Source organism: Phaenicophaeus curvirostris, chromosome 6, assembly GCF_032191515.1.
Source record: "Phaenicophaeus curvirostris isolate KB17595 chromosome 6, BPBGC_Pcur_1.0, whole genome shotgun sequence".
NCBI lineage: Eukaryota > Metazoa > Chordata > Aves > Cuculiformes > Cuculidae > Phaenicophaeus > Phaenicophaeus curvirostris.
Genome location: NC_091397.1, coordinates 50,220,427 through 50,243,378, shown reverse-complemented (window position 1 = coordinate 50,243,378; position 22,952 = coordinate 50,220,427). Strand labels below are relative to the sequence as shown.

At 38.7% G+C, this 22,952-nt stretch overlaps 1 protein-coding gene across 2 annotated transcripts in view; it reads left to right on the top strand.

The window, feature by feature from the left end:
- LOC138722219 (ubiquitin-conjugating enzyme E2 E2) overlaps nucleotides 1-22,952 on the top strand; it is a 214,714-nt gene that overhangs the window by 164,453 nt on the left and 27,309 nt on the right. For both annotated transcript variants that reach the window (XM_069860154.1, XM_069860155.1), the window contains exon 4: nucleotides 10,171-10,303. In XM_069860154.1, the coding sequence (XP_069716255.1) occupies nucleotides 10,171-10,303 (133 nt within the window). The remainder of the gene's footprint in view (nucleotides 1-10,170; nucleotides 10,304-22,952) is intronic.

Sequence of the window (22,952 nt, the reverse complement as noted above, 5' to 3'; positions counted from 1 at the left end):
GGGAAAGTAAAAACCTCAAGGAAAAGCAAATTAGAAGTAACATGGAAATAATATCACTTGGTGAGTTGCAATATTGGAGGTCATATTAGAAGGTCCCATGACAATTTATTGATTTTTGTGTACTGTTTTTCATTCCTAGTTACTTGTGTTTTCCTCTTTTGCTAAAATATGTTTACAAATCACACTTGCTATCATTTAGCATAGAGGCAAATCAGGCTGATAAACACTTTATCTTATTTAAACTATATAGTACATTTCTGTTGCTATAAAAGAGCTGGAACTACAGTTAGTGTTATTAGTTTAAAAGAAAGAGAAACAAAAGATGTGGCAAAAGGGAATCCAGCCCGTAGATGTGTAATGGGAGGCAAATGATTGTTTCCAACGCTGAACGAGGAAAGCCTTCTGTGAAGGGTTTTATGTAATTCTGTGCAGCTGAACAAAGTGGAGAATACTTAACAAAATTGCCATTTTTAAAATCTCATTGTGAATACTCAGCATGCTGTGATCATACACTGTGTAATGGTGTTTGCAATGAATAAATTGCTGTAGATGTTATAATATAAATAACTATTTTGTGCATTAAGAAGCAGTTCTCTTCATGATGGTTTCTGTCTCAGGAATGCTATAAAGATAGGACTTCAGAGAATAAAAGCATCAAAGTACTCTCTGAGTAATACCAGTCTGCTAAAGTTCTAGGATGCTTTTAATGATTTTTAGTGGTATTTAGAAGTGAATAATAAAATCAGCAAAGTGATATTTGATTTGGTCTTGATGTATTAGTTATTTTTACTGTGGCCAAAACTTAAGAGTTTTAAACACAACACAGCTTGCTCAGCTTCAGCCGATAATTCTTAATGGATGCAGCAACAGGAGAGCAGAGAAAGTTGATCACGAGTTAAAAAAGGATTTGGCTTATACAGACTTTTGGCACACTGACCTTGTGTGCTGCAGGTTTGTTGCAAGAAAGAAAGTGACATGATGTCTGCCAGTTAAACTGCATATTGCTTTCAGTGGTAGATCATAGAAGCACAGAATAGTTAAGGTTGGAAAGGACCCTTAAAGGTCATCTAGAACAACAACTGCTGGTTGTTTCATCATTCATCATCTTTGTGGCATTCCTGGACCTGTTCCAACAGGGCCATGTCTTTCCTATGCTGAGGGCTCCAGAGCTGAAAGTAGTCCTCCAGGTGGGACCTCACGAGAGCAGAGGAGAGAGGCAGAACCACCTCCCGTGGCTTGCTGGCCAAGCTTGCTTTGATGCAGTCCAGGATACAGTCGATTTTCTGGGCTGCAAGCAAACATTCTTGGCTAATCTCCAGCCTTCCATCCACTAGTACCCCCAAGTCCTTCTCCACAGGGCTTTCAATTCCTTCACCCTCCGCCCTGTATTGGCACCAGAGGTTGCACCAACCCAGGTGCAGGACCTTGGGTTTGGCTTTGTTGAAACCCATGAGGTTCACATTGGCCTACTTTTTAAGTTTGTCCAAGTCCCTGTGGATGCCATGCCATCCCTCAGGCATGTCAACTGCACCACTCAGCTTGGTGTTATCTGCAGACTTGCAGAGAGTGCACTCAGCCCCACTATCTCTGTCACTGATGAAGATATTAAACAGTATTGCTCCCAATACAGACGTCTGAGGGACACCACTTGTCACCACTACCCTCTGGATGCGACCATCCAAGCAATCGAACAGTCCATCCATCAAATCCATCTCTCTCCAATTTAGAGAGAAGGGTGTTGTGGGGGACTGTATCAAAGGCTTGCCCTTGTTGAAGCAATGCTGGCTGTCTCAGATCACCTCATTGTCACCCGCACGCATTAGCAAAGCTTCTAGGAGGATCTTTTCCATGATCTTCCCTGGCACAGAGGTGAGGCTGACAGGTCCGTAGTTCCCAGGGTTCTCATTTCTAACCTTTTTAAAAATGGGCGCATTATTTCCCTTCTTCCAGTCACCAGGGACTTTCCCTGACTGCCATGACTTTTCAAAAATCACGGAGAGTAGCTTGACAACTACATCAGCCATTTCCCTCAGGACTCTCGTCAGATCCAAAAGACTTAGATATATTCAGGTTCCTCAGGTGATCACATAGTCTTCTCTATGGCTAGAAATAATTTGCTAAAACCAAAGATTTACAATGAAAAACTGACATACCATACCGAGTTCAATTGCTCTCAATAAGCATAAGAAGCAATATTTAGCATTATCCTGTAATTCATTACTGCTCTTTTTACAGCTCATTGGGAGCAGTTTCCTAGATATTCTTCCAGTCACATTTACCACAAATGTACTGGTCCCAAATTGTTGAGGAAAACGGTAACTGGCTTCAATAAAAAGCACTTGAGAAAAGCAGGGTATAATCACTTTGAAGGAAAATATCTTATTATCCTCCATCTCTTACTGCTTGCCTAGAAGTACATTTTTCTTTAGGTTTCCTACAGAAAGATGTTCTCCATCAGAAAACTGGATGAACTAGAAGAAAGTCTGGTCCAAATTTTTCAGCTGAATTCTTTCACTGTAATGGAAACTAAGTGGTTTAAGAGATCTGTCTGGTTTCTCTATCTGCCAAAGCTTTTCTGAGGGACAAGCAGCCCAGTCACTTCACCCTTGGTTTCCACTGCGAATAGGTTTAATGAATGATACCCACCCTAGAATCATGCTTACCTAAATCTACTCATGTTGATATTCCAACATACATGAGATTTAAATTCCCAGTAATACTATGGGATGACCAAAAAAACCTGGATCTAGCATAGGTCCAGATTTGAATGTTAGATCATGGAAAGCCAAGCTTTTTCACTATACATAGTATCTAGTTAAAGTAAAATGAACAACTCTTTAAAAATGTACATGTATTGTTAATTTTCTTGGAATAATTCAGATCACTTGGGCCTCAGATTTAATGCTGAAAAATTTCTAGCTTTGGTCTACATAATAACTAATAAGAACCATGAGTATATTCCCATATTTTGATAATGGAAGTTTTTGCACCATGTAGATGAAGGAATTGAGATGAGGCTAATTTTTTTGAAAAAGAAGATTTTGGGAGTTTTCAGCAGATTTTTAAGAGAAAAAAGAAATGAAGGAAAGGTTAGGAAAGAAAGGTTATGCATTCCAAATGCACAGATTTGGGGAGGGTTTCTTTCTTGATGAGAGTTTAAATCATCAGTATTATAGCTGAACTAAGCACTTATCCCTAATTCTGAAGGAGTTTATTTCTTTAATTGTTCTTTGATTTTACTGCTTGGAGACTAGCCTGCTAATTTTATTCATAGCAGAGGTGTTATTAACCACACAACTGTGCCCATTGCCACAGGCAGTCTCAGTGCTTGCTACTGTCTCTTTGTTTTTGTTTTGTAGAAATATATTCCTTTGGCTGCTGTGGCAACTCTTTATTGCATACATTTGTAAAAGTTCCTACTGATATCACTGTAGCATCTGGGTAGGCAGCTGTGACTTCCTTCCTTACACCACTGCTGCGGCAGCACCCACTCTGCTTGCTCTTTATTTGCTACAACTCAGAAGAAGGGCAACAGGGAAGGAAAGAAACAGAATGAGTAACTGCTCTTCTATAATAAAGTTCCCCTGCACCATTTTCCACCCCCTCCTCCTCTCTGGAGAAACATGAAAAATAGCAGAATGTGTTGATGCCTGTTTGATGAGAGAAAAAGAAAGGAGATGTTGGGGAGAGGGGGATCTGCATGTACCAAGGAGCAATGAATTATTGCCATACAGAGAGGAGTGGGAAAGAAACAACCCTCAAGTAGAAGACGGAAAATACAGATTCTACAAAGAATTATCAGGAACAAGGGAAGAGAAAGGGTGAAGGCTGAAGAGGTTGTGGATTGGACATAGAGATGCTGGAATGTAAGCAAAGAAAGGCAAAAAAGCAGGTGAATAGTCTACAGTGCAAGTCTTACAAGGTGTAAGTGAGTTGTGGTGAGTTGGGTGTTGGTCTTCTTTTCCCGAGTAACAAGTGTTAGGACAAGAGGAAATGTCGTCAAGTTGCACCAGCAGGCATTTAGATTGGCTATTAGGAAAACTTTCTTCACTGAAAGGATTATCATGTATTGGAACAGGCTGCCCAGGGAAGTGTTTGAGTCGCCATCCCTGGGGTTATTTAAAAGATGTGTATATATGGTGCTTAGGGACATGGTTTAGTGGTGAACTTGGCAGTGCTAGGTTGATGGTTGGACTTCATCTTAAAGGTCTTTTCCAACCTAAACAATTCTATGATTCTATTTGTTCAAAGCCAAAGACACGCAGTGAAAAACATGCTGAGAACTACAGTTGCTCATGGGGCTGTGATGCCAGTGCTCCTTAGTGGCACTATTTTTGAATTCCGTTGAACGTGGCTAGGATGGGTGCACAGGTGGACTTGAGTTACCTGGTAGTGTTAGCATCAGTATAGCTCCTGGTGACTTACTTCCTCCCAGATTAAGATTATCTAGCAACCACTTTGCCAGTACAGCCCCACTGCTGGGGACAGTCCCCAAACATGGGGACAGTTCCAAGCTGCAGTACAGACTAAAGCAACACGTTCATTTAGACCAGTTTCAATATAGGCACCATGTTCAGAACAGAGAGCAGAAGTATGTACTGGGTTTATTTCAATGAGACTTTGTATAAACTTCTGAAGAGAAAGCTGAATCTACAGTCTTCTATTCCGTCATATCCATCCTCTTCCCTCACCTTTAGGAGCTGTGCTCCTAAATTATTTTGCCAATCTTCTAATATGTTTTTATCCACTTTGCTGTCTGGGCAACTGGCTTCTCAGAAGCATTCATGAAGGGCAGCTAGAGGCAGGATCTGTTCCAGCACAACTGTTAAATATGCAAGAAATGGGATCGCAAGAAAATGTGTTGTATGTCTTATAAATGGAGATAATTCTGTGGTGAGCTTCTCTCCTCCGAGGGAAATCTCTTAAATAGTAAAGTTAAGATTCCATGTTATAAAAGGAAAGGAAGAGGAAGAGAACGAGTGTATCCTTCTTCTTTCTGCTGTCCTGTGTTACTGAAGGTATCTGAAAGGGTCTGCATCCTCCGTAGACTGCACCTAGTGCAATTCTACCTCAGTTCTGATGTGTGCTCTGTGTGCTAAGGCAATTCAGATTAGATAATGCAGTAATAAGAGTGAATTGGCAGAGGCAGTGCCATGAGAAGTGAGTTCATGGACAAAATTAGTCTAATACCTGGTCCTGCTTTATTCTGCCCCGCTATAAAGAATGAGGGTAAAAATGGACTTAAACTCACCCATTCCAGAAGAATCTTTCCATTTCTTTCTGAGTTGTAAAGAATGGGAAAACCTCACAACCATCTCATTTTCCCGTTTTATTTGGCCGGATAACTTCACCCCCCACACCATTAGTGTGTCAAAACTAGAAGGCAATTTAAGTACCAATTCCTTTTCTTCCTTCTTTGTTCTGTGCTATAGGCTTGCTTCTCCTTTCTTTTAAAAAGTACAGTTACAGTTTAAAAGTGGATAGCAGCAAGATTCAGAGACCAAAAATGGAAGCAAAGACATTGAACTAGTTCTTATTTTCCACATTACCAAAAACACACTATAAGGTTATGCTACCTCCAGTTGTAGAGGCTAGGAAAGCATGTCATCCCTCATAGAAATCCAAGATTAGAAAGTAATAACATTATTTTACTTCATTTATTTTAATTTATTTATTTTAAATTATCCTGTATGACTACTCAATAAATAAGGGAGATAGTATTTTTTTTGATCTTCTGTATTTTCACTTTTTTGAGTAATTCTCTGGAAACTGAGTAAATAACAAATCACACCTCTGATAAAAGTAAAAATCAACTGTACTTTCATAACTGCTCTAGATAGGTTTTAATCTGGTATGTCTCATAGATGGTATTATTTTCATACAACTCTCTTAAAACATAATTTTAAATTTAACATTTTAATATATTCTAAATGCAGGGAAAGCTTGGTGTTCATAATGCATTGTACTGGACAAGTTTTTAGCAGCACTACTTTCAAGTGGCTGCCTGCCTAAAACGTGTTGAGGGAATAGAAAATACTCAGTGCATTAAGCATATCTAAACCAAAATGAATTCAGTTATAGCAGCATTTGAAGTATTTTGCTACTAACTGTAACTGATGTGCATACATTTCACCTGCAAGTATGTGCATGTGGGAAGCATTGGCAGAACTAAAATATGTTGAGGAGAGGCAAAGGGGAGTGAAATATGAAGGAGACTATTTGACATGTTTTGACTCCTTTGTCCTGAATTTCATACACCTATACTGATGTCATTCTGGAAGAGGAGGAAGACTGATTCCGTGTCCACCTGCCCCAGCTTTTCATAGAATCACCAGGTTGGAAAACACCCACTGGATCATCGAGTCCAACCATTCCTATCAAACACTAAACCATGCCCCTCAGAGCCTCGTCCACCCATCCCTTAAACAGTTCCAGGGAAGGTGACTCAACCACCTCCCTGGGCAGCCTCTGCCAGTGCCCAATGACCCTTTCCTTTAAAAATTTTTTCCTAATGTTCAGCCTAAACCTTCCCTGGTGGAGCTTGAGGCTGTTCCCTCTTGTCCTGTCCCCTGTCACTTGAGAGAAGAGGCCAGCACCCTCCTCTCCACAACCTCCTTTCAGGTAGTTGTAGAGAGCAATGAGGTCTCCCTCAGCCTCCTCTTCTCCAGGCTAAACGACCCCAGCTCTCTCAGCCGTTCCTCATAGCAGGCAAAGCCTCCCCAGCGGGTACAATGCAGTATTCTGTTGAGTGGCTCATCTGCTGTACGGGAATAATGACAGCAGAGCACTAGCACTTGACAGACCATTGATAACTCCAAATCTCCAGGGCCTTTATGATCAGCGGCACGTCCTCGGTCCTATGTTACAAATTCCACCTGGGAGATAATGCTGGAGACAGGGTAGTGCCAGCTCCAGAGTCACACTGTGTGCTTCTTGCTGGGCTCCTTTGCATCATCCTGCAGGTTCACTAGTGTTTCAGCATCAGTGCACAAACTGGGAGGCTGCACTGCTGGCCTGACAGCAGACCTGTCCTTTGCCTAGCCACGTTATAGTTCAGCCCCTTCCAGTTGGAGCTGCCCTTGCCACAGTTATTTCTCCCCTGGAGCTGACTGAGCAGTAGGTTAGTAGCAGGCAGCATGCAAGTGCTCTGGCCGTGGGTCAGTTGAGTTCAAGACAGATTTACTCTGCCCTTTGCTGAGCAGGTGTACATCTGAATCTGTCCTTCCAAAGATAACAGAATTTCAGGCACTGAAATGTTTGGTTTGCTTTCTTTGAGATCTGTGGTTTGGTTTCCAGCAGCATTAATAGAGCTGGAATATAAATCATACTGATTGTAAAACATTTGGGCTTCATTGTGCTGGGCAGATATCCATGTGAAGAGAAGGGCAATTAAATCATCTTGCATTATAAACCTTATAGAATAAGGCTCTGGCTGAGGTCTTGCACACCTGGGAATTTTCTCTGGTGAAGCCTGATGAGTCGTCAGTCTGGCTGTCAATAATATGGGTAGATAAAAGGCTTAACAAATAGGAAAGAAGGACAACAAAGATAACACACCTGTCAAACTTCCTGTTATTAATGTGTGGTGAAAAATAATGTTAAGCTTATGCATATTGTTGCCCTTAATACCAGCTGTTGTCTGTGCACATGGATTGGTATTTTACATTGCCTGAACAGCCTCGCTGCCAGCAAGCACTCTAACAGGCAACATCGATAACAGCAATCTTCCCACACTCCATACAATTCAAGCTATTCTTCAAATTAATAATAATACTTAATAAAGCTTCATCTCTCATTTGCAAAGAAAACCTTCAATTAATGTTAATCAGCATCCTCAGAATGTGATCAGGCTGGCCTGGTAGCTGGACGTGCTGAAACAGTTGGCAGATGGGAGCATTTTCCAACTATTCTAATTAATGACTGCTCATTTCAAATGTTAATGCAATTAAATAAATAGGCAAAACAAATAAAGATAATATACGCTATGAAAATGCCACTATCAGAGAGAGTTCCGATCAATAAGTGAACCTAAATCAAACACAGAAAGAGCCGGACCATCCCCTCCTGGCTAAATAAGAACTCATAAAGACAGGGCTTGCTTTTGTTCCTTGCTGTTTCCAACCATTTCTCTGGGATCGGCATTTATATCACTTCCATTTTAACCTGCTGGCATCAAATGAGTCATTGCTTCCCCAAGTATTCGAATGTTTTTTCTTTACAAAATGGAAAAGGATTTCCTTCACACATTACGGGCTTTTTTTTCATGTAAGACTTATACTGCCTTCTTGCCTTTTCTGTTTGAAATAATTGCCTGACTTTTTTTTTACGGGGTTCTACTTTCTGTGAACCTTGTATACCATAGCACTGATGTAGTTCCACATTCGTTTAGGCTTATAGAGAGTTCAATTAGCTCCTTAATGCCTACTTCAGTCACAATTAAACCCTCCCTGTTGACTCGGGATTGGTCTTTCGAAAGGCAGTGGAGGTGTTTTTAATTATTCATTCTCTGGTTTGTTTCTTACAGCAGTCTCAGCTGTGCTTTATTATTCAAAGGTTAATGCAAACTGAGAACTGGGTAAATTAAATTTGTTTGGCAGCTGGCAACCTGATGTATTATAGACACTGTGAAATAAGGATAGCAACACTTCTGCTATTGTGCCACTTAAAAAGCCAGATTTTATCTTTAAAACGATTGCTAGTTTTGTTACTATCGCTGTTGATAGAAAACGAATGTTCCATAATGTTATAGTCTCTGTAACCCATTTTTGTTAAGAAAGCACGTAGTTTAGAAAGCCAAGAAATATTAAAAGCTATTATAGAAAATTAATGTAGGTATCATGACTAATGAAGTATGCTGTGCGGTACTAAGTCATGCAGTTGTATGCAGGGAGTCATGCAGTCAGAAGTTTTAATGAAGGGAGCCCAAGGAATTTCAGGTGAAAGAGGGTTTTATTAACTTTCAGTGAACAAAATGAATAGTTGAGCAGTGAATATGACATGATGTCGTATAATAATTGTATGCCTTGGGTACATTGTGATGCATGGAGCATAGCCAAGAGCTTTCATCTGTTCTACACAGAGTTATTTCACAAACCCCTGCATGCTGTGGAAATCTTTATTGCAAACATAAGAAGAATTGTTTCACAAGAAATGCCTTAAAACAATACCACGTCACTTATTTGAAGTATCTATCAGTACTGCCTCCCTCTGAAAAATAGTAATCAGATATCTACAAGTTGCCATCCCAGTTGATCCTGATTAAGATTCAGGTCCTGTATCAGTGGCTGGAATCAGCAGGCTGTGAACCAAAAAGAAGTTTTCATATTCTTTAAAGGCCACCCTGAGTAAAATATGTATTTTTATCAACAAGCATTATGTTGTGAAAGGAGGCTGTGTTGACTCCTGGAAGAGTCATGTGCAGGAACTTCTATTAGTTTTTAATTTGATTTCGTCAAGAATTGACCATGTGAGTGAGACATTTTTCTTGTTTCATATACAGGATTATGGTTTGTACATTTTAAATATAGTTTCAGTATTGTGTTTTTAAATTAGAACTTTGAATTAACATAATCAAATACTTTAACCCTCTTCCTGTTGATGTTTTTTTAGATAGGGTAATGACGGCAAAGTAAAGTAGCCTTCTGTACTAGTGACTGGAGACCTTAGGGTGGTAACTGAGAAACTGCAGCAGCAAAGTTGTTTGTGCCCTGTTCAGTCTTTAGTACAGTCTGTGCTGCATAATAATGTGTATAATTACACTGCTACTGACTGATGAGGTAGGTGGATGAGGAGGTAGGTGAAAATAGGATAGCTTGTGAGGTGAGATAGTGACAAGACATCTCAGCAAAGTCTCTGTATCCCTGCACTGTAAATGCTTCACATCTGCCCACTAAAATACTTGAGTTAAGACAGCCAGGAATTTTTGTGTGCTTATTTGAATAATTTATACTGTGATTTTAATACTTCTTCATGGCTGAATGCATCACTTCACTGACAGAGCTTAGGACACCAGTTAAATGTTTTATCCAGGGCTAACTTAATAAATGTGATACACAATTTTAACTTGTAATGTTATTGCAAAACCAGAAGTACTACTAGTAGAGTAAAACTGATACAGCGTATTCTTGATTGTATGTGGTTATTGTGTAATTTTTTTTGTTTCTATTTTAGTGCTGGACCCAAAGGAGACAACATATATGAATGGAGGTCAACTATACTGGGGCCTCCAGGGTCTGTATATGAAGGTGGAGTTTTCTTCCTTGACATTACCTTTTCACCGGACTACCCTTTTAAACCACCTAAGGTTAGTAGGAGGATATTAAAAAGTCTGAAAGCAGTCCTCTCCTTATGCTATTCTTTAATGTATACGCTGGTATATCATTGTAGCATGAAGCGTAAAACTTTCAAGGCAATAATGAATTTTGAAACTGAATATTTTGACGCAAAAAATAAATAACTGCCTAAAATTTGCCTACATGTTGCCAGTGTAGCTGGATGGACATGGAATTACTTAGCAAATTGTTGCATAATTTCCAGCAGTTATTTGTTTGGTTTGGATTTGTTTCCAATATGAAGGCATTTATATCTGAGTTGTGCCCTTTATAAACAACTGAAGATACTTAATCTTTCCTGTTGACCTATACCATTCATCAGGGGTCTGTGGCAGTCTTGACAAAAATATGCACCTTTTGCACTATCCCATGTAAATTACTTCTGCAGGTGCTAGATACACTATTGTTTATGAAGTTTTAAGTAATTGCTTTACATCAGTATTCTGGAAGAATGTGGAGATTAAGCAGCGAAGGCAAGAGACTAGCGTGAAAGAGATTTACACAATTCCTTACGGATTCATTTTCTAATGCTGTCAATACTGACACTAACCACAAACGTAGAACTGTACCAATAATGTGAAAGTGGCAGTTCATTACCATGATTGAGTAGGCTCAAAATGTCAAACAGGAAAAATCTGGTGATTATCAAGACTGGAAAAACAGAAATCTGATGAAATGTGGTAGTGCAGTGTCATCGATAACCAGCAGTAATAATTGCTGAGGGAGGGTGTCAAAATGGGGCTTTATTGGGTGATCACAGGGTTGCTACAAACCACCCATCTAATGCATCTACAAAAAAGGCAGATACACTCCAAAGATTCATCCTGGGGCATTGCCTGTAGAGACGAGGAATTACCAGTGTTAAGATATTACCTGGAAGACTGAATGCAATAACACGTATTCACTAATAGGAACAGAAACTGCAAAAATTTATCCTGCGGGGCTGTTTATAGAATCAAATAAATTGATGGGCCACTCTTTTATGAAACTAAGTGAAAAGTGGTGAATTGGAACAGGCTCCGGCCCAGGGGAGGGAGTCTCACGCTGGCAAGGCTGAACAATCACACTTTTCACTTAGTTTCATAAAGAGTGGCATCAACTTTATTTGATTCTATAAACAGCCCGCAAGGATAACATTATAGAGTAGCTGTTCCTATTTGATTACTTGTATTGAATACGTCTTATTGAAATCAGAAGTAAAGTGTTATAAACAGGAATCTGTTTAATGCCACAGGAGTAATCTTTACAGTAGTTAATGTTGCTGTTATCAGGAAAAGTTTTAAATAAGAAGATACGTGAATTCAAAGTACTTGTCATTCTGTAAAACGGGCTTTTCCCAGCCTGTGACTTAAGGATGGGTCAGTATAGCAGTATTAAAGATGGTCTAACTTTGTTTACCACTTTTAGTGTTCCCGTATAGTGAAGGTTTGAGGTCACTGACAACCCTTAGCAGGGGTTGTGCACCTTGCTGACTGCACATTTTCTGATTTACATAAGGGTGATTACACAGTGAAGAAAGAATTTGAAACTTTATAACTTCAATCAGTTTAAGCCTTGGGCACAGTGAGCTGGAATGGTGCCCTGTTCTTCCCATCTTCCTCCCAGCCCAGGCTAGTCCAGTCTTCTTACTTGCTATACAACCTGTCTTGATGGGCTCCTTTTGTTTGCTTCTTTCCTGGGCTTAGACTGTTTGTAGTAGTCATATCACAAGGATTACATTCCGTCCCCCAGCAAATTATAATTATACTATTTAGTAGATATTGATATATCCACTAAATGGATTAACTGAGTATTAAATAGAGCTTGAAGTCCTCTCAGAGATCCAAATCTGTTATGTGAAGAACTAGATCTGAAAGACAAGTTCAAGGGATATCTTTTGCCATTCTCTCTGTTGAATCTGCTGAGGCTGGAGCCAATATATGTAATAACCATCCTGTTAAAATAGAATGTGAATGTTCAGGTTGCTGTTTCACCACAAGGTAAATAATTTTTCAATCCGCATTCAGTTGTGTTTGGTGACTGTATTATTTTGAGATGTAAGTAATGCAGCTGTGCATTGCTTATTAATGAAATACCAAGCGAAGAGGTTGTTCTTGTCCTTGCTTCGTAACAGTTCCTTTTGTCTGCCTTAATCTTGATGCCAATTGCCATTGTAAGGAATGTATGCGTGTAAATCATATTAAAATGTACCGCTTGATAAAGAATGAGAGAGTTGAAGGTGCTGTATTGCATTACTGAAAGCACAGTATTTATGATGAGGGAAGCTGTTCTTAATAAGAAAGTAGTGAGTACATGTGCACAGGGATCCAATGTCAGATATAACTCATATGTAGCTAGTGTATTTTATACACATGGATTCTTATTCTATTCGCTTCAGCCACTGTTGTAAATTACCCTTATTTTCAGTCCTGCTGTAGGGTCTCTCAAACTGTTGCTATTTCGTTACACCTATTTTCCAGACCACATGAAACTGATTCATAGGTAAAATAGTTTGATAAATCCCTTGAATAAAACAGCATGGAAATATGATGACTACATGTCATAAGGTAGCTGCTGCCAGTCAGTATTGTTGGAAAGTGGTAGTTAAATGTGTTCTCCACATGCTTATTTCTAGTAAAAGAAAGGTAGAGAGTACATAGAACGTATGGTGCTATCTGTGTCACTGGATTTTGACATCTTTTCTACTTCTCCACAAGATTTGTGATATTTGATGCTGTTCTCATAGTCAAGGATCCTAGGGTAACAGGAATAGATAATCTCAGATATTTTTTCAAAGAATAGTCCCACTCTTTGTGGCTCTATCATCTTAAAAAATCTAGAGATAAAGTACAAGACTGTGGAATGTATGGAGAAAGACATAAGATGTGTTCCTAAGTGCTGGCAAGATTACCTCGCTGAAAGCACGTAGCAGAAAGGGTCGAATTCACATTTCTAGCTATGATTGAATCCATACATTCCTCCTGAGATTTCTGTGGTCCATTCTCATCTCTCCTTTACTATGAAGTAAGGAAACATTTAAATGAGTACTGTCAAAATTGATCTTCCAAAAATATGACCACAGAAGACCTGGGAAGAAACAGAATTTCCCAGATGCAATTACTTGACCCAGCCTGAGGTTCCAAAGGCAAATGCCCATGTCACTTAACACAGTTACTGTTAAAGGACCTAATCCATAGTGTATTAAAATCTGTGGAAAGATTTCCACAATCCCTTTTCCTTATCTGTTCTCAGATGTAGTGCACTCTGTTATCGTCCATGTATATTTTGCATATGGATGTTGGGAAAGGTGAAATAACTTTTTACATAAGAAAAATATACTGAAAAGGGATTATGCAAAAATTATTATTATTGTTGTGCTTGTACATTTGTGATGTAAACATTGTTTGGTTTATATTATACAAAGTTCTCAATATTTTCTAAACGATCCAGATTCCTTCTACAGACGTTGTGGATGCTTATTCTGATCTCTTGTTACCCTGCTGTATATTGCAAAACTTTAATTAAAATAAAATACCTGAGAGAACATTTGCATGCAAAGAAAATATTTTTCCTGTATTTGTTTGGTTTTTTTAAAAAAAATGTATGGAGTAATCTTCATCTGTTCTTCTAGATAGATACCCTGCTTTCCCACCTTTTCTTTATCACGTAAGGGAAACTGGATCGCTCATTCATTTGTATTTTGTTTAAACAAAGAAAAAGTATCTATCAAAAGTCTTCATTTTTATGCATTTCTTCAGTTTTTACACCTTTGTAGACTTCAACATCATATGATCTTAAGATTTTAGTTTTGTCTCTATTCTTTACATCCTCTAATTGTACTGTTTTTGTATGGCCAAGCATCACGGCCATCATGTTTCCCTTCCAGTCTGCACCAACTAGGCTTTCCTCTACAAGTTCACAGTTTTCTTTTTGTCTGTCCCTACCTACCAGTGCCTCTCTGAAGTTAAGCCATAAGCATAGTATCAAATTAAATTATTCCTCACCAAAATAGAATGTAGCATGTGGTAAGTCAGAGCATAATTTGCTGTCATGATATTGATCATTTTTCCCTTTGAAGTCACATCTATTTCAGCCTTTCAACTTTGTCTCATGCCTTGAAACTAGACTCGAGTCTTTCCGAGCTAGAGGTCACTGACCTTTTTGACTCTGCTTTCCTTTTAAGTCAATGCCGTTTTGCTTCACTCACAACTGCAGCACACTCATGCAGAGGAGAAAGTTATTCTTCTCAAAAAAGTTTATCTATGTGTGACTGATGCAGTCTGAATAAGACTGACAGAAGGCCGTCCCAGCCTAACTCCAATTTATCTCTACAACCAGAGAACACGGTTTTTAGAACAGCTCATCTGAGAACTGACAAATTAGCTTTGGCTTCCTGAGAGGCTCTAATCAATTAAAAATATTTTCTCGCCTCCACTGTGAGGAAGCTCCTCTAGCACTTCGGAAATTAGCTGAGCACCCAGTTGGCTGAGTCAGCAAGAAAGTGGGCAGCCTGCAGAATCACTGTTCTCTTTTCAGCTGCATCCTGATTATCACATTGATTTTATGAGAGAACAGGCAGGAGGAAGGTATGGAACAAACAAAGCTGGGCATTGATGTTCATATGATCTCACTTTCTGCTAGAGGCCAGATGCTGATGAGGCTTCGGTCTTGGTCACAAGTTGAGGTTTTATGCCCCAAACCACAGTATCCACTTCATAGTGCAGTGGGCTGAAGAACAGAGAAAGCTGTGCCCTGTTCAGTGCAGCCACTTAAAGAAATGAATAAAAATACTTAGATGGCCTGCCAAGGAAATTTCTCCAGTGCCTTAATGACCCCTGAACCTTTTTTAGAAATACCTTTGAGATTTCTTTTTCCTGCTAACTATCTTCCTTTCTTCCTTAATGGATTCAGACAGTTTGCCTCTTGACTTTAACAAAGGAAGGCTCGCTCTCTTGCTCTGTCTCTTTCTTTGGGGTATTGAATGGGATATATAGCTGTGCATAGATAGATGTCTCTTGCCTTGGTGGTGTATCTGTCAGCGTATGTGTGTATATGTATTTATACACACATGCATATGGATAGGGGGCTATTACTTCTTCCAGTCAGCCTGATCTGACAGAGAGAACTTCAGCTAAACTTGTCCTTGGTCCACATAAGAAATGAGTGAATTCTGCAAGTATGCCAACTTTTGATCTGATCTTGATCATAACAAATTAATATACTATTATTATGCACACTGTAGTTCTTGGAGGAAGGGCAATTATCCTACATACTGTCCCTCTGGAGCAGGAAGCCTTGGCAAATCAAGAAGCCATATCAGGATCTTTCATACAGGTGTTTATAGAAAAATGAATGCTCTTCAAGAGAGCTCTCCCCCCAGGAATTGTCAGTGGAGCGGTGTCTGCATTTTCATTGAGAATAATCTTTATTAATAAACTTCTGCTCTCATATTTGGCTGCGTTCAATCTATTACAGTGTCAATTCAATTTAGCTGTAGCTGATACAATATGGATATATCTATCATTATCCTAGTACTCTGCAAGCTTTATTTTTGAATTTGAGTGATTTATAAAATCTCTTAATCCCAACTCTACAATTAATCTTGCTAGGGACTTTAATCTCAGCTGACTGAAAAATGGTTCACAGGACTTGAAAGCTGCAATATGCTAAATCACTTATAAATCAAAATTAAAATAACAGAAAATTCCATTTCCTCCTTGTAAATCTCACTTGTCTATTGACTGAAAAATTGTTCTCAACATTTGAAAGCTTAGCTGTTTTAAATCAGCTCTTGGACTTCAAGAAGTGTCTTTTTCCTTTGTAAATGTAGTGCACAGTGTCTGTAGAGTATGGTCTTAATAGCAATGTTAAACATCTCTTCAATTTTTTATATGTAATTGTCATATTATATTAATCTCTATGCACTAAATAGCATTATGTGGAATCCTTTTCCTATGCTACAAACTTTCTACCTATTTCATAAGTCCAGCCTCATGTACGAGCATCAGTCCTTTTTGTTCTTGGCTTTTACTCTACTTTTTCATACTTATTTTATATGTGTTTGGGTGTAAGGACACTTTTAGCTGCAGTGTAATAGAGAAACTATTTGCAAGAGTAGATGAGAAAAAATATGTATTCTGTGGTATTTCTAACCTAAGTCATTAAAATTAACCTTACAAGGCAGACCTACACTCTAACTTGCATGCGTCACTACTAACACAGCTTACATTTAAAGCTCTCAGATTCAGAATAGCCTCAAGTACAGCCTATTTTGTCATCACTGTTTACCATTTTTGCAACCCAGGTATAGACAGGGCTTCAATCTGCCTCCTCTTCCCCCCCACCTTCAGCCCCCTCCCCTAGTATTGCTGTCATATTACCAGCTTCAGATGTGATGGTCTCATGTCGCTGTTGACCCTTACGTTCATTTGCCTTGTCATACTTCTCTCATAGCCTCTGTCACATCACATTAACTCTCAGTGCCGTGCTTTGTTGCTCACAGTTTTTCTCAGCTGCCTCCTGCCCTCTCCATCCTTCTCCTGGTCGTCTGGGGGTCCCTAGCCTGATGCATTCCCTCATCTCAACCTCTGATGGCCCCTTCACTGTGCCTCCACGCTCCCTTGTTCTTTGCCCACTATTGCACCACCTGCAGTGAAACACTAGTCATTCCATAGGTCCCATATATTTAGGGAACGCTGAACCTTTAGGACAGCGGTACAGGGACAGGTCAGCCCAAATGGCTCCTTAAGAAACTTGAATACCTCTCAGAATTGCAGAGATGTGAAGGAAGGACACGGATGCAAGTAGAAATATGTCACAGCAAGGAAAGGATCAATAACTACATTTCCTTGTGAATAAATGCAAAAGTCACCTTTGATAGGAACGATAACATAAATCTCTGAGATTTCCTTTGAATTGAGTTATCTGGTAATTCTTCTAGTAATTGCCAAATTGAAGTGCCGTTTCTTCTAATGGATAGCCACCTTTTTCACTCTGTTTTTATTATACTAATTTATATCAGTAGTTCACATTGACTTATTGAGTCTTGATGAAAATGTCTCTTTCAAACTAAAATCTTCCTGGTTTCCCTCTCTGAAACATAGGTGGTTCATAATTTCTTTCCATTTCCTATAAATGCCCAGTACACAAAGGTCCTTAAAAGGTCCTGTAGACACATCTTATGAGGGATGTCTTCTGCATCAAGGTGGTTTGCATATTGCTTGTCAAATAGATTTTCAAAAGAGGACTTGTGATGTCTACTGGATGTTTCAGAAACTATGTAATTCTGCCATATTGCACATGATTTACTACCACATAGAAGCCACGCATGGTCTAAAAATGCATAATATATCGATGTTATTTTGTTGTCCTTATTTTGCATACGCATATATACAGATGTGAGAGAAAGATTTTATTTATCTTATTACTATAGAATAAGAGCAGATTAACTGATTAGGACAGAATACTAGGATTTTGAGGTCAGTCTGCCTAGAATTTTTCAGATAGGGAGCATGTAAATGCCCAAAGGCTGTTGAAATTGGGCAAGTTAAAAAGCCAGGGTTTCTTAGAATAAAATTCAGGACTTGAAGTGCCTGCCACCAGCTGCCACATGCCACACCAGCTAGCAGCCCTGTGCCCAGAGCCCTTTGCCTGCCACACCTGCCTCTGTCTTGATTCCCTGAGCACGTTCAGGAGCTCCACAGCAGAATGAGGAGGAACAGTAGAGTGCCAGATACTGTCTTTCACTTGGTGATAGACAATTTTTTTCATGTAAAATAAAAATGTTGCTGTGTGCTAGGCTTACTCATGTTTAGGTGAGAAGAGCTGGGGTGCATTAAAAAAAACATGAATGAGCACTTCTGGAGCATGTAGGATGGTGTAGCCTGCATGTGTTTAACTTTGAGAGGGAGGATTTATTTCATAAAAGTTAAATAGCCAGGAAATCTTAAAAAATTGTACTTTCTGTAAAAGGACTTAATTACTGACTTCCCATATGGAATTATTAATAATAAGAAAGATTATGCTGATTAAATGAAAATCATTTTATAGAAACTCATGTTGAGTTTGTCAGAGAAAGCTTTTGATGCTTTGCATCTTATAATATTGTTTCTATTCTGAGCATTCCTTAACCCAGACAGTAATCCATTTCCCTTGTTCTCTCCTGCCCTTCCTTTATTTTCAGAAAAGACTGTACAGTTTAGGGTATTTTTTTATTTACCCTCTCAGGTACATCAAAAATTATCAAGGTCTCTTTTTACCTTTTCTGCTATTAAATCTGTGTGCAAAATGGTTACATTTATATAATATAGACACTTAGAATTGCTGTGCTTATTCAATTTTTTTCCCTGCAACAGTCAATGAGACAGTGTGAGCAGTTACTCAGCTTTGTAATTACTATGAATATAGTCAATAATTACTCATTGCAATCTTTCATTTTCAGTAATATTAAAGGTTAACTCATGTGAATGCTATTATATCCCTTTTAAGTTGTTCTCGCTTTCAGCTAGCTATGTCTCACATGGTGCATTTTGCCACAGAAACCCAGAATAATTTGCATATTGGACTTTTCTGTAAGTCAAGCAAAAGTAATGCCAATTTAGTATTTCCTGCTAATGCAGATGGCATTATTTTCCTTCCACAAAATAAACTATAGCTATTCTTTATGAGCTAAAATTAGGTTTGAGCAAATTTTTTAGGTGAAGTTCATTTCTTGTTTAATATTTAAACCATGTTCTTTAATAATAAGCATCATATGGTCAGTCATTTATTGTGCACTTTATGTGATAATCCATTAAATATCTCAATAGCTGTTCACGTGCATGCTACAAATCTGTAGTTAAAAACCAGAGGCAGATCAACCTTTCTTAGAAATACACTTTCAGAGCTGGGTATGGGTAAAATGTAGTGCAATCTGTAAGGAATTTAAGGATGTGAGGAATGTAAAGGATATTGCATTAACACTGTGTCACTCAGAGCTATAGATATTTTTCATTTAGGTTGTTTTAGAGTTGTTTTCTATTATGCAACTAAAGAGTGTAGGCCTGAAGTTGTTTTTATTATTTTCTCTATTTGAGAAGACAAATCTATTGCTCATAAAGTCTGGCAAACTAAAATGGGAACTACTTACTCCCTTCTGAACTCTATGAACATCATCATAAAAGGCATCATATTTTTTAATATATGTATAACCTTTTCTGTATGCAGTACAACTTTTTTCACTTCAGGTAGTGCCACCACGGTTTATTAAAACAGAACTCCAGGGGAATATTTGGGGAAGACAGAAGTTTCATCTCAGACAGGACTGCAGGATTGCACTCCTGTAAGAAATTAAAGAGCTTGAAAGAAACTTTACAAAACTGCCGGGATGAGAGCTCTGGGATCTCGGCTCGGCTTCCAGCATTGGCCAAGCAAAAGGGAATTGGTTTTTGCTTGTTCTCTTGTTGACTCTGGGAATCTTTCATCTCTCCCTGCACAGTCACCAGGCTTCAGTGAGAGGAATGAAGAACAGGAGGTAGGGATCTGAACCCGAACAGGCTGAAGAAAGCAATTCCTGAGTGTTTGCTGTTACTGCTTACATACAAATATGCAAAACTGGAGAATCATTTGTTCCCCTAGACGTTTTTGAAGAGAATTACCACTGAATTGAGTGGAACCTGAAAGTGAAAAACTGTGGGTTTGGGACCAGCCCTTTCAGAGCTGCAGTGACTGTACATGCCTCTTTCTGAATCTCACAGTGAAGATGAAGCAAGTCACACTCATGGACACCAGTGCTGCAGTGGCTGCTTGGGTTTAGACCTAACATAGAAACATTCAGTGCGAAAGAGAGATAGTGTGTGATTTTAGGACTCTATCATGCTGGAAAACTGGTGTTCAAAATCAATCTGAGATCCAGGAGTGATTTGTCTTGCCTACAGCCTGTTTCCTCCAGTCACTCAACTGAAAATCACCTCAATTTACCCTTACCAGGTTTTATAAACAGTCTTTTTTTCGTCCTATAACTTATTAAATGAACAGCCAGCTGTAGTTTTACATGGGCTTCTTTTCTCTCTAATTGTTTTTCCCCCTTGTAAGATAAGCTTATTTTCTTCTTAGGGACTGTATGCAGATCTTATTTGTTTGTTTCATTCTGTTTTACAGTACTCAGAAGGATTGGTGTTGAGCAGTAGATAAACAGATTATTATTGTTTACTTCCAAAACTGATTGAATATTAATTCCTTATAATTATCTTTCAAAAACTTGCTCATAGTTCTTTTACAGTTTTCAGAAGATAGTTCCATTTTTCCCTATTTCCTGTAATTCACATTTTTCTAACCTGCACTTTTTTCCAACAAAAATGAGATACCCTCTTAGAACTGAAAAATGAAAGAGAGTAAATCCATAGAGAATGCTTGTTGTTCAAAACAAGATAAAAAGCCAATCTATTGGCTGAGGATAACTTCTACTGCACCCACACACTGTCTTGAGCCCCTGCATGGGATTGTTTAGGTGTTTTCATTAAGGGGTAAGTAGAATTAGAGTACAGTGTTTGTGGGAACTATTTAAGTGGCATCAGAAGTAAAAATATGACCATAATAAAGAAAATGTAGTTCACCTGGAATGGTATTATCACCTGGTTTCTCTGTGTACATGTAATAGGAACAACCCTGCATAGCTTTAAAATGTGCTATTGTAAACACAACATCTGGAAGGTTACATATCAGCATTGCCCACATTAGCTGCAATTTAAGGCAATACCAGGCTAAGAAAACCAATATGTTAGCCTAGTTATACTGTATGCTGCTTTAGGATAAGAACACTGTTACTTGCCACCAGCAGTCCACAGCTCCCAGCATACTAAGGCCATCGTTGATACAGCTTCTTCTGAAATTCTGAAGGCTTTGATTTTTTTGTCATTAAAATGCCTCTGTGTACTTAGGCAGCATTTTAAAGTGCACCAGCATGTGCAGCGAGTCGATGACAGATTTGTCAATGATAAGCAGCAAGCTTTATCTTGTGAGTGTGCATCTTGCTCAGCATCATTAGGTTACGATGTGCTCGTAGTGAAAAAATGCTACATTTCATGTCTAAGTGTTTGCTAAAAATAGCTTTCCAACTACAAATGGGTGTTGTCCCACCTATATTTATCCACCAGATAGCCTAAGATGGCAATGGAGTGTTGAACAGTTCCATTGTGGAACTGGAACATGTGGCAATGTGTCTGTTCTCTCAGCTGACAGTAAAACAATTACACATTAAAATACAGGCTCAAATTGATGGCCTTCTCTTAAGCAGGTTACAAGTGCAGACTGACCTATCTATAAATAATTTAAAGGATATAATTTAATCTGTGTCATGGATTTAGTGTATCTCCTCTGCATTCAGTGAGACCACATACATCTTATTATTCAATGTATTCAGAAATCACTGAATACAGTCCTTAAATTTTTCGTCATAGAAGCATAGGAAGTCACTTTTGTTCAGAAAAAATAACTAAACAAAAACTTTATTCCAACAGTGTGCTCAGAAGCAAGCATACAATACTTAAAATTATGCAGGTGCTAGAGTGTTTGCCTGAGTCATGGGATATCCTGTTAGGAAGCATTCCCTGAGATGTTTATATCTTGAATAAAAGAGTGCCTGGAGTTAATCTATCCAGAGGCTTAATGAACACTGACCTACAATTCACAAAATGTTCCTCACCGGCTCCCTTTGTGGACACTTTTGACATGCAGTTTGTGTAAGGTAGTTTACTACTTTTGTGTGACCGTCCTTGTTCAAAATAGCTTCTCTTTGTAGACAAATATTTAATTTTATCACTAAATACTATTTTGTTGATCTTGTGGAAGACTTCCTTCAGTGAAAATGCTGAATGTGCTTGGACTCTTGCGGTTGGGGGGGGGTGTATAGATTATCTGGGTGTAGTGTTTGGATGAATTGAGTTTAATGTGCCAGAAATATTTTAAATTCTCATGAAAGTCCTGGAAATGAAGCACTTAGGGTGGAAAACAATAAGCAAAACCACAAATTTTGGGGTGGGCAGGGAAAGGGGGTGGGGAATATGTAGTGTATTGAGTGGCAAACTGCGACCGTCTGCTACTCAGTGGCAATAGCTTTAGACATGGATTTGCTTAAAAATTGATGAACTTGCTTTGTTGAAATCTTTGTTACAGAATTCACCAGTGCATGATACTGGGCCCACAAGTGCTTTCCCAGATTTATGTGGAAAAGTACTTATGAGAACAAGTATTTCTTGTTGAATATAGTGTTTTAATACCAGAAATCTCCTACCTTTTCTTTCCATTATTTTGTCAAGGCTGCTTGATTTAATCCAAAGGGGCAGAAATTTTCACTGTGTTAGAGAATGATTTTTTTTTAATAGAAGTAAACCAGATGCCATATTATTTCACGTGTCCTTTCTTCTGCTCACTGATAATGTGGACGGATCTCAATCCTACTGAAATCACTGAGATTTCTGATATTGAATAAAATCAGAACAGGAACGTGCCTGCCATCAGTTTCCATTATTCTCCAGAGGCAAAGTTATCTGTGTGGTAGAGCAAGGATAAGTGCATAAGCGCTTCCAGCTGTTAGCACTGTCCAGTTCTGGTTAAAAGTGAAGCTTTCTTAAACTGGAATGTGCTTTGCCTGCTGTTGTTTCCTGC